This window comes from Rattus norvegicus, chromosome 19 (assembly GCF_021556685.1).
Source record: "Rattus norvegicus strain SHRSP/BbbUtx chromosome 19, alternate assembly SHRSP_T2T, whole genome shotgun sequence".
Lineage (NCBI taxonomy): Eukaryota > Metazoa > Chordata > Mammalia > Rodentia > Muridae > Rattus > Rattus norvegicus.
In genome coordinates, this window is record NC_141552.1 from 21,137,082 (window position 1) to 21,149,913 (window position 12,832).

Sequence of the window (12,832 nt, forward strand, 5' to 3'; positions counted from 1 at the left end):
CTCTAGGAGACAATAGAATGTCCAAGAAGGGAAAGCAGATGTCATGGGGAGCAGACTTTGCCTCCCTGCTAATGTTCTCCCTGTACTGAGCATAAGCTGAGGTGCCCTTTCCAGGAGACTTTCCTGGGGCAGAGCCACTGAGCATCTCCTGCTTCCAAAGCCAAATTTTCCTCAAGGCTTGATTATAAAAACCTTAGTAATTCCTATGCATCTAAATGAATGTTTCCTGTCAAATCTTGCCCAAAAAATGTCTCATCCTAACTCAAATTGTCCACATTCACCAATGTTAGCCATTAAAACTTCCTGAGATTTCACACCAGCTTGAATATGCAGTCAAAAGTTCTCCTGTCTCATTCTGTACAGGTGCTTTAAATCACATCAAGAAATAGTCTGCATGGTAGGTTACAACATGGGTGTGTGTTAGGGGAACACTCATGAAGTCATGTGCTTAGCAATCGACAATTGCCAGAAAATTCCTTAGGAGAAAGAGTTGAAGTCTTTAAGGTGCTAGGAAAAGTGTGGAGACCAGTTGGCAGACAAAAGTGCAATATTGGAGCCACCAATGAAGGGAACCTCATGCTGCTTGTGGGGTTCTGCTCTTTGCACCAATGTCGCCAAAGGAGCACTGCTCACAGGCCTGAGTAAGATATACCATGAGCTTTTATCAGAAAAATAAAATACACAAGAGATATAGAGGGTAGCACAGAAACGTCTAAAATGAGGCTATAAACATCATTAAGTGGATAGAGCAAGGTCCCAGCACCTGTACACTGGGAAATGGCCACCCCACCAAACACAGAAGCATCTATCATAGTAAAAAATGAATACTTTATAGAATGCACCCACTAACACTGATTGATCACATCTGTAGTTCAAATTTTGGGGACAAATTCATGGCCTTAACTATCTTTGTCTCAACTTATATAGCAAAAAATAAGAAAGAACGAGAAAAGAAAAAGTCAAAACTAAAAGCTCAAGCTTCTCATATGAGGATTGCAGGAAGTGTTATATGGGAGTCAGTTCTGATTAGGCCATTTTAGATAGAACAGTGCATAGTGACCCTTAATGTGATGGGCCCTATATAAGGCTTTTTGCAATATTGGAATTTTAACAAACCTCATCCAGAACGTACGGAAGAGGCAAAGATGTGATCACCATGTCCTTACTCTGTATCAGGTTATTTTTCTGCATCTTGATTGTCAGGCATATAACAGCAACAATCTGAAATAGCTGGTAGACATGGAAAAACATGGCTAAAACTATAGTTGTGGGTTACACACCTCAACTGTGAAAGGCTAACGCTGTCCGCACAGTACTTCGAGGCCATTCTTATAAGCCTATTTATTACAAAGTGAAAGGAGGTTTATCTGAGCTCAAAGTGATCCTGGCCAGCCAGGTAGAGGGCAACATGTGATACTTGAGACCCTGTTTTAAACCAGCACAGAAATCCACATTTCATTCAAAGCATCATCTACGAATTCTCGATTATTTACCATTCTCTCCCTACCAGTCATTCTGTTTGGAATGGTAGAAAACAACTGGAACTGATCTTTCTATTTTAAGGACCTTGATCTCTCTTTTTTTAGGTCCACATTAAGAGTGCATACAAATGGACATCACCATCTGAACATCTTAGTATTATCTACTCTGTATATATAGCATAATACTGCGCCTATGAAAATCTTAAGCTTCCTTGAGTGTAGTTGCCCCATCAAGAAGTATGAAGTTCTGAGTTCAAACCCTAGTGATGCTTTAAAGGGACTAGAAGAAAGCCATCAGAGATACTCCACTTCTTTGTCCTTAGATTAAATCAAGTTGACACAATGTGAACCTGGTGGGCTATTTAACCATGCATCGTTCTCCCAACCCCACTTCCACGAGTTCAGTCCATGGCAGAATTCATCCCCCACCATCCTAGATATTTCTTTGTATATTTCTACAAGAGCCAGGTTTCTTTTTTTTAATAGAATTAGTTGTAGTCAATCAACTGCTGCCCTATGTGAGAAATGATTAGTATCTATTGCAACTTACCACAGTGTATTTGTGTATACAAGTACATTATTGGAAATCCAGCACTACTGAGGGATTGGAAACCAGTGCTGTGGCCTTGCCTTTCTGTGCCTCTTCCTGGCTCACAGGCAGCAGGGGGCAGACCTTGAGTTCCTCTTCAGGGACAGAGTGATGTTGAATGGGCACTGAGCAGGCAGAGAAACAAAGCTGAGGCAGCTCCTTTCAGTTATCAAACAAATCATCTCCTTCCCATCTTAAGGGCTACTGCTGAGGTCTTGCCCCCGTACCTACCTTAATAGCAGCGAATTTGTTACACAGCAGCCAGCTCTTTCCTATTGTTCTGTAATACGCCTCCACATCATGGATGCCAAGAAAAACACTAACAAAGAACAAAAAACTCTGACGTTGAACTGTGTGGTGCTGGTCACATACCCTGTTATGTTCTGTATGTTATGAGGTTTGTTAATCTTAACAAGTTCCCCAAGTGTATTCTTCACATAGGACCCAATAGATTCAAGGAAAATTGGAACAATTATGTGTAAAATGGCCTGAGTCAGGGCCCATAGACCGAAGCATTTCCAACACTTGTGCATGAGCCCATGTGGATTTTGCAATGAGCAGGGCCTAGCAATGTCCAGTACACAGTTGTGAGCTGTTGCTCTGGTTGAACTGTATTGGTGTGTGCATTAATAAACTACACCTATTTAAATGAATTCAGTGTTCCTGTGGTTTGAATCCAGACCCCTTGACACCAGATCTTCCCTTCTGCAGCACTTGGGAAAAAGGCTAAGTTTAGGAAAGGTGACGTCTTGTCATAAGTTATGTGACAAGAGGGATGGTGAATGATCCCTTGAGATAAGAATCAAGGTTTCCTCTGTGGTATTTAGGTCTATACTGGCCCTGTGCAACAGCTTCAAGAACCCATTTGTGATTTTCCTTGGGATTCCCGTGATGATGCACTCAGACAGGATTGGAAACAACCAAAACGGTGGTCAGACTTGATTTATAAAATGTAGGTAACATTGCAAACTTATGTTGTAGGATATTTGATCATATTGTCATCCCCAATATTGTGTTATTTACTTAGAAAAATACCTTCTGGCTGTGTAGTTCAGCACTAGCACCAATATTTAACCCTAGAGCTATTTTTGTTTGTTTGTTTGTTTGTTTTTTGTTTTTGTTTTTGGATGAACAAGTACTTTCCTATTTTGTGGCCCAGCCCTATCTCTTACTTCTTTGCACAGTCATAGAGAGCCCTCAAATATATACTCAACAAAGCCAGGGGAGTGTATAAAAGGGCCTAAGGCAATACCACATAATGACATTGAAAGTGGGCTCTCTTCTTCATGCACGCCTCCAGCTCTCCTGACATCTACAGGAATTATAACTCCTAATGCAGTGTAAATAATGTCTGCGCTATTGCTGAAGGAATCATGAGAATAACAACTGTAAACATTCCACCATGGATAGAATTTGTGGAAAGAGGTGACTGGCAGCCAATGAGAGGGCTCTACAGTTAAAGGGGCTTGCTGTCAAGTCTGATGAGCTTGACTCAATCCCCAGGACCCACGTGGTAAAAAGGAGAGAAACAAGGGCCAAGCTGTCCTCTGGCTTCCACTCATGTGCTTACATGTATGTGAGTATATATGTATATGTCTGTATGTACGTGTGGATATGAATGTGTGTATGCATGTATGTGTATACGTGTATATGTATATGTGTGTATATGTCTGTCTATATGTGTGTATAGGTGTATTTGTATGTGTGTATATGTATTGTATGTGTGTGTATGTATGTATGTATATGTGTATGTGTGTATGCATGTATGTGTGTATGTGTGTGTATGTGTGTATGCATGTAGGTGTGTATATATGTGTGTGTGAGCATGAATGTGTATAGTCATGTATATGCATGTGTTTTAATGTACATGTATTCGTGTATATGTACGAATGTATGTGTGTATATGTATGTATGGACACACAAAAACACAAAATGTTAAAACATAAAAAGCTCCTTGGAGTATTCACCGTGCCTGGATAAGTGGTGACCATGTGGGGGAAACACAGGTCCATGTAAGCACACCTGTTCACATGTGCTGAGCAATGCCCAGCCTGGTCTTGAGCTCACTACCTGCCCAACGATGAGTTTCTGCCCACCTGGTCTTCTCAGAGCCAGGCGACGATTGTTCCTGCCATTCCAGTTCCAGTTTCTCATGCCACAAACCTTCTAGCTTGAATCTCACCTACTGACACAGGAACCTAACAGCCTCCAACCCAGTGAAGTAAGTAAACTTCTTCCTAACATCCTCAGGCTTGGTGTCCCCCATGAGTCACAGGGAGAAAGGATGGCATGCAGCAAGAAGGGCCATGTGCAAGGAAGACAGGAAACATAAGTCAGTCATCACTGACACCAGCAAAGTGTGTGCTTCAGAGCTGGCTCTGCTCACTCTTGCCCCAGTGGCAGGACTTAAGAGTGGTGCATACCTGTCACCCAGCACTCAGAGACGTCTGAGGCATGAGAACCAGGAGTTCATGGCCATCTTAACTAATGGTGAGATCAAAGCCAGCCTGGGCTGCATAAGACTCAGTTTCAAAGCAGGCAAGGAGGAACTTGCTATATTTGAGCAAGGAAGCTGGCATCCTCCTGGGTTCTAAACATTCACTGCAATACAGAAAGATGCTAGGGCTAGTGTGGCAGAAAGTAGGAGACAGAGAAGCCAGGTTAACCCTCCCTAATCTTCTCATGCTGTGTGAGCTATGAGTAGATGGTGCCCTATACACTGTGGACAGGATGGTCTCTCAGACGGTTCAGAAAGCCATGGAGGACTTCAATAATTCTCCACTTGGGTGTCACTTGAGTCTTATATGTGTGTGTTTACAAGCCAAAATATAAGATCCATAGGTGACTGTGTAAATTCAATATGGCACAGCCATGTGCTGGAATATTATTCAGCCTTACATAGGATTCAGATTCTGACCCTTGAACAGGAATGAGAATGGTAGCCATTCTCCTAAGTCAGACCTCCAGGCAGTGCAAAGACAAACTAACACTGTATGACACCACTGAGGGCTGCAGTGTCACCAATTACATAAAGACAGAAAACAGGAAGGTTTACAGAGCCCCAGGGGTGACATGGAGTGGGGAGGTTGGAGGGTAGGTGTGTAAGTGGGACTGAGCCTCAGAGGAATCAGACATGGCTGCAGAATATGCATGTGGCTGCCTCCCATACCTGTGGGTGCTGCCTCCTCAGAAAGGCAAATACAGCAAAAGAAAGGACCAGAGGGGACAGGCTCTGACCTCCTGTAGACACACACAAATGACGTGACAGAATGTGCACACTGCTGCCTTGCTGCAGGAGCAGTTGAGCTTCCAGAAGGGTTGAAAGAGGCTAGAAGGGCTGAGCATGGCACTGAGTTCAAGGACATAGCTTTAGGTCCTGGGGAACCTATGGTGCCCAGGCCCCATCCTGCTGATACTGATGGACACAGCTGACATTCAGGGTGATGGCTGGGCTGGGCTGGGGAATAGGTGTCCACTCTCACCTGCTCCAGCTTGAAGGTGTGCTGGGTGAAGTAGGACTGCAACTGCTTGTTGGATTCATTGATGCAAATCTGCTGGAAGCTATTCTGTTCAAAGTCCTCAAATCTGAATATGGCCAAGACACCAATGGGCAAGCACTGGGAGACAAGGTTTGGTTATAGCTGGGGCCTCCTGGAAAGACTAGCCCTCCTGAGAGGAGTTGCAGCAGAGGGGGTGTGTTTTCCTGACCTGTTTGGTACCCAGTGTTTTTTGCCAAGGGTCCCTTTATTACTTCTTGATGGAACCAGGCCTGCACATATCCAGGAAGCATTGGGGTGGAACCTGGGCTTGGTGCCCACATGCTGGCATCGCTGAGGGTGAAGCCTAGCCTATCACACTCCCAGACACCGAGTGCAGATGCCTGGGTTCCTATAGAATGGCGGTTCTTACCCTTCCTAATGCTGTGACTCTTTATTTCAGTTCCTCATGTTGTGATCCCAACCATAAACTTATTGGAGAGCTACTTCATGAGTGTAACTTTGTTACTGTGAGGAACTGTAATGTAAATGTCTGGTGTGCAGGAGCTCTGAGGTAGAACCCACAGATTGAGAGCAGCTGCTGTAGAGGATCAGAGTCCCCTGCCAGCCCTGGTGTTTGCAGAGATCCCCTGGGTTCCTAGTCTCCATGGCTTTCCCAAGGACAGGGTTTATTCTTGGCCGTCTCAGGGCCCGGGACCTCACAGAAACAGCCTCTCCCATGTCCTTCCTGTTGAGGAGAGCGTGGTTGGTCCTCAGCACAGACCAGTCAAACAGGGCGCTGTATAGACACTTGGCCAGGGGTCTCCTGCAGTTATGGCCTCTGGACAGAGGGGTTTCTTACCTGGGGTGGGGCAACCATGCCAGGTACAGGCAGTGATGCTCAGAGTCAAGACCTAGTTTTGTCTTATTTTAATAGACAAAGTTGCCCAGGCTGGCCTCGAACTTGCCGTGTAGCCAAGGATAATTAAACAACTGATCCTACTGCCTCTACCCCCCATGGCCTGGCATTGCAGATGAGTGTCACCAGAGCTGGCTTGTCACAGCTGCTGTACGGCTCTAAGTCAGGGGCCTCATGTGCAGGAGTGTTATGACTGTGCCATCCCCACCCTGCAACCAGGGTTTTCACCTTTCTCCTGCTGAAGTCTGCTTAATCCTACCCTGGACCCAGGACACAGCAGGTGTGGGAGACTCAAAGCCTGGGGCTTCAGCACAGCATGGGTACACAGCATGGCATGCAGCCTACACGGCTGTGAAAAAGCCAAGGAAGTGCTTCTCAGCTCACCCCCTGTAGGAGTGTCTAGTCCATCCTTCTCTCCATGGACACAGACATCTGCTTCCAACTGCCCGACATGTCCCTCTGGTTTTGACTTTCCTGGATGCCATGTCAATGCCACCACACAGAGTGCTGCCTCTACTGGGGACACACACACAATCTCTCTGGGGGACATCTGAGCCAAGCAGGGATTGGGTGCACTGCAGAGAGGTCAAGTCATGTAGTGAAGTACCTTGTCCCACAAAGGCTCACTGTTCAGGGAGTTGACTGGAAAAGTAAGCTTATGCCCCTGGGCAGGGTCCCCATAGGGAGTGTCCCACACCCTGCTATCAGGTCTATTCCTGGTGCCATGCAAATTCAATTTGCAAGACCAATGCTCTGGAAATGTCAAGAGCTAACGGAAATGTACCAGGAAGTGCACACCATAGCAAAGGGAGAGGATGGCACAGAGACCTATGCTATGGGTTAAGGGGCACGGAAAGGCCACCTCGAGCACAGGGGTCAGTCACCTCTTTCACAAACAAGGCTAATGGTCAATGCTCTCAGCTCTGGGAGCCTAAAGGGCTCTGTGGCTCCTAATCCCTGCAGCTGCAGCCAGAAGCAGCACTGAACAGGATGTAAATGCTGAGGATGGTGATGTCAATAAAACTTTATTTACAAAACCAAATTGGTGGTGGTGGTGGTGGTGGTGGTGGTGGTGGTGGTGGTGGTGGTGGTGGTGGTGGTTCCGGACTGGTTCATTTCAAAGCATGCTGGAGTGGCATGGCCACTGAGCATCGGGAAACACAGAAAGGAATGAGACCGGACGCATGGCTCCCAACTCCCTAGACGTCGACCTATGGCACTGGAACAGGGTCCCTGAAGGTAAGTCTGGACAGTCAGATAAGGTAAGTACATTTTATTACAAGGAAATGGGACAAGATAAATCTTCTCTTCATCTCGCTATGCTTAAGCATCTTTAAGAGTTCAGGGAATTCATGTCTCGTAGTCTGGTTTAGAAAAGTGTTTAGAGACAGCAAGAGTAAACTCCATGATTCCCTGACGAGGGTTCCAGGGATTCTGATATCTGGGTCAAAGTGAAAGTTAAGGTGAAAAAGGCTGTCAGGCAGGGCAAAAAGATTTCAATTTCTGGTCTCTTTGGGCTGTAATTTTTACTGTGTTCAAGGCCATGAATGCAGACAGGGTAATAACGAATACAGAACAAGAAGCTAGAGCTTCATTAAGACAAAACGAAAGTAAAAGTTTTGCCCTCTGCACCACTGCCTGAAGCAGGTTTTTCTAAGTCGTTTCCCGAGGATGGCATGTTGACCATTAGATTCACAAGATGATGATGACAAATTCACCTGCTTTTTCTTTTCCTATAATTAGGCCAGCATTGATTCAAGGTGTGGCCCAACCGACTTATTATAAAGGATGATACTGGTTGGTTGAAAAAGGTAGTAGCTTTCTATGAACCATATATTAAGTTTTTATGTATATTAAAATTAACATTGGAAAGAACAATGGTAGGAGAGGTAGCTGGAGGACAACTGCTGCAAATGCTTGCTTTTGAAAATGCTAATGAAGAGTACAGGAGAGCATTATTACCTATAAAGGAGGCTGGGGATATTAATGCTTATATGAAGGCATGCAAGGGTGTCTTTTCTGAAAATGGAAAGATGCATATTTGGCATGTATTGATCCAGATAGAGTTATTAAATTATATGTTTAAATACTCTTGAATATCCTACAGGCACTTTCGCTCAGGATGAGTTGCCTTTAGAATGGATATAAATTAAATAAAACTTTAACCAAACATTAACAAATTATGAGGAACAAATTTCTTTAATTATTCAGCAAGGCATACAAAGACCTGTTACACTGTGGGGATATGATTGTGCTGCTATTGTTTTCCCATTAAGGAAAGATAAAGTGGAATATTTAATGCAGATGTCTGAGGTTTTTCAATTAGCCATGATTTCTTACACTGGAAATATTGAATTTCATCCTCCCCATAGTAAATTGTGGGATTGCTTTACTGTAGTAATTTTTTTTTCTTTTCTTTTGGAGCTGGGGATCGAACCCAGGGCCTCGTGCTTGTTAGGCAAGCGCTCTACCACTGAGCTAAATCCCCAACCCCGGGATTGCTTTAAAAAACCAAAAAAAATTTGATAAATACACTAATTTCTGTTGATCCATTACCATCAGCCTTTACTGTGTTTACAGATGGTTCTAACACCAAGATGGCTTATTGGACCAAAGATTAATTTTGGGGACAAGAATCTTCTTTTGGGTCAGTACAACAAAATGAATTATTAGCGGTAATTAATGTATTCCAGGATTTTACTCATGATGTAAAAATATTATAGCTGAGTCCGCTTATGTTGTAGGAGTAGTACAGAATATTGCGACTGCTGTTGTTTCTACATCTAGGCCTATATTAAATGTTATTCTCACATATTAAAGGACTATTGTTATTATGAAACTCTAGAATATTCATTACACATACTAGATCACATTCAAAATTTCCAGAATCTTTAACACTTGGCAATCATATGGTAGATCAATTAGTGGCATTTGCTACCCCAGAAGAACACAGTCATAATCATGCCAATACAGGATATTTACATATTAAATATAAGCTTCCCTATTCTTAAGCCAAACAAATTATTGCTAATTGTCCTATGTGTTAGTCTTCACGTATAAAATGTGTTCCATCTCAAATTAATCCCAGAAGGATGCAACTTAATACATCGTGTCAGATCGATATAACCCATATTTCTGAGTTTGGTCGCCTTTCACATATAGATGTAAGCATAGATAATTTTTCAAAATTTGTGTGGGCTACACCATTGCCAGGAGTACGCACTGCTCATGTTATACAGCATCTATTGGAAACTTTTGCTGTTATGGGACTGCCTTCTAAAATTAAAATTGATAATGGACCAACATATATTTCTTATCAATATAAACAATTTTGTCAATGATATCATATTGTACATATTACTGGTACAGAACACAATAAACAAGGACAAGCTTTTGTTGAAAGAATTCACCATACCCTGAAATGACAAATTATAAAATTAAAAAGGGGGAAAAGAGATGGCCTTATGCAACCTGAATGGAGTTTGCAGACCAGTCCCAGGGCTATATTGGCACAAGCATTATACGTTATTAATTTTCTTAATTTACCACAAGGTGAAGTTATATCAAAAGCCGATAGACACTTTGTTGAACTTCCCCCAAGAAGGCATGGAACCGACAGTATGGATAAAAATTGCCCGGGATGCTGAATGGCAGGAAGGGACATCATTGTATATAGGGGAGAGGGTTTTGTCTCATTACAGGATGGGAGACTATTCTGGTTACCCGGGAGATGGATCCAAGCACAGAATAATAAGAACTGCTCCCTACCCTCAAAGGAATCCAGTTAAACCAGCTACATTTTCTCCTGATGGATGTTCTCAGGAGATGAGGAGGTGTCCTCCATTACTGAGGCCCTGGCTTCTCTTAGTGTCCACAAACAACAATGGATAAGGATCCGTGCAGTGACAACCCTATTACCTATGTGGGGTCAGGTGAAGCGATTAAGCACTGAAAGGAATAATTTTGTCTCCTTCAGGAAAGTCCTTTACTGCTGAGCACTTATTCTTAGCAATGTGTGTTTTACTCATGGTTTCTTCTGCTGCGAACAATGCCAGTTATCGGGCTTATATTGCTTATCCTGATGAAATCCTACTACTTGTCTGTTAATAAATATATGGATAATGACACAGAACATGATTGGAAGTTAATTCAAGCCTATTTAGAGGGTAATGAAAGTGCTTCAAAAGTAATTAATGCCTTGAAATATGATGTTTGAATGTCTTCTGGTAAACAGCTGGAAGATACTACCCCTATGGAAATAGCGAAATTATTGGCTGATCAATTGACAGGATTAGATCCCAAGGCTTGGCTTCAAAGGATTTTCCATAGCATGGGAGGAACTAGTTTTGCCATAATCTTATGTACATTATGTATTATGTTGCTTTATTTTTACATGACTAAACCCCTACAAGGACCTTTAGCTATGTTATGTAAAGTGTTACTTTAAAACAAAAGAAAAAAGAAGGAATTGTTAAGACATAGAGATGCAGCTCCCAGGCAGGGTCAAGAAAGGCCTGGTGACAGATTCAAGTAGGGGCTGGAATGCCGCCCTGGAGAAGAAAATGTTTTTCTCACTTGGCCTTAAATTATGTTCTGCTGTGTCCCGTTTCTATGGAAGTGGTTCTAACGCTCTCTTGGTAATGGTGAGTATATTTTGATTATAATAAGAGAGGTTATTTGTTATATGAATATTTTTAGAAGAAGCTTTTGTTTATTCGTCTTTCTTTGTTTAATCTTCCCTCATTGTTCCTGGTATCCTGGGAATAATAATCTTATGGTATCTTGACACAATGAAAATTGTAGTGATGCATATTCTTAGCTTAATAAGGATTAATAAAGCTTGCAACTGCATGCAGTTTCTTATGCCTTTGCTCTGCACCCCCTGTGTCCTGGGGTATGCGACCATACCCAGGGCCCCAACTCACTAGACATTGACAATGGGTCACCCCACAAAACACAGAAGCATCTACCTTAGTCAAAAATGGACATTTTATTGAATGCATACACTAACACTGATTGATCACATCCATAGCAGAGATACTAGGGGCAGGTCCGTGGCCCAGAATACATTCCTCTAAACCTATAAAGCAAAGAAAGAAAGAAAGAAAGAAAGAAAGAAAGAAAGAAAGAAAGAAAGAAAGAAAGAAAGAGAGAGAGAAAGAAAGAAAGAAGGAAAGAAAGAAAGAAAGAAAGAAATAAAGGAAGGAAGGAAGGAAGAACAAAAAACTTAAGCTTCTCATATGAACTTCGCAGGAAGTGTTGTCTGGCGGTCAGTTCTGATTAGGCCATTTTAGATAGAACAGTGCATAGTGACCCTTAATGTGATGGGCCCTATATAAAGCTTTTTGCAATATTGGAATTTTAACAAACCTCATCCAGAACATACAGCAGAGGCAAGGATGTGATCACCATGTCCTTGCTCTCTATCAGGTTATTTTTATGTGTCCTTGATTGTCAGGCATAGAACAGCAACAATCTGAAATAGCTGGTAGACATGGAACAAAGTGGCTAAAACTATAGTTGTGGGTTGCACACCTCAACTGTCAATGGCTAATGCTGTCCTCAGAGACCTCGGAGGCCCCTCTTGTAAGACTGTCTATTGGAAATGGAAGCACTGACTTCAAAGTGAACCGGGCCAGCCAGGGAGAGGGCAACATGGATGCGTGAGACCCTGTCTAAAACCAGCACAGAAACCAACCCTTCATTCAAAGCATCATCTATTAATTCTTTATTATTTACCACTTTCTCCCTACCAGCCTTTCAGTCTGGAATGGTAGAAAAGGACTGGGAATGTCCCTTCTATTCTAAGGACCTTGATCTCTCTTTCCTTAGGTCCACATTAAGAACACATGCAAATGGATATCACCATCTGAACAACTTAGTATCATCTACTCAGTATATCTAGCCTAACACTGTGCTATGACAATCTCAAGCTTCCTTGAGTTTCGCTGACCTAGCAAGAAGTATGAAGTACTGAGGCCACACCCCAGTGATCCTTTCAAGGGGTTAGAAGAAAGCCGTGAGAGATACTCCACTTCTTCGTCCTTAGATTAAATCACATTGACACAATGTGGGTGGACTATTTAACCAGACATGTTTCTCCCAACCCCACCTTTCTGAGTTCAGACCATGGCAGAATCCATGCCCCACCACCCTAGATATTGAGTTTAGTGATATGTAATTATTATTTAAACCTATGTATTAAATTTTGTCATTTTGTTAATTTTTGTGGTTTTCACAGTCTTCTTTGATTAACTTTCCTAGTTTTATTAATTTATCCCCTGTGTTCTCTGGTATTTTGTCCTTCCCTTCAAACTAAAGTAATCCTTTTAGGATCCTCTACAGAGCTGTCTTACTGGTTATACAT

The 12,832-nt window shown here is 42.6% G+C and overlaps 1 protein-coding gene and 1 non-coding gene across 8 annotated transcripts in view; one reads left to right on the forward strand and one right to left on the reverse strand.

Annotated features, from left to right (window-relative positions):
- The window catches only part of LOC147999066 (disks large homolog 5-like), an 82,647-nt gene that overhangs the window by 57,134 nt on the left and 12,681 nt on the right, over window positions 1-12,832 (forward strand). Inside the window, exons 1-3 of one of the 7 annotated variants that reach the window (XM_087596060.1) lie at window positions 7,296-7,704; window positions 8,209-8,276; window positions 9,046-9,112. In XM_087596060.1, the coding sequence (XP_087452186.1) occupies window positions 9,046-9,112 (67 nt within the window). In that variant the 5' untranslated portion in view covers window positions 7,296-7,704; window positions 8,209-8,276. Of the gene's footprint in view, window positions 7,705-8,208; window positions 8,277-9,045; window positions 9,113-12,832 lie in introns of those variants that run through there. The other 6 variants (XM_087596055.1, XM_087596056.1, XM_087596059.1 and 3 more) reach the window with 6 other exon arrangements.
- On the reverse strand, window positions 8,883-8,955 carry Trnav-aac (transfer RNA valine (anticodon AAC)). The gene has a single exon. It is a non-coding gene; the product is annotated as a tRNA-Val (tRNA).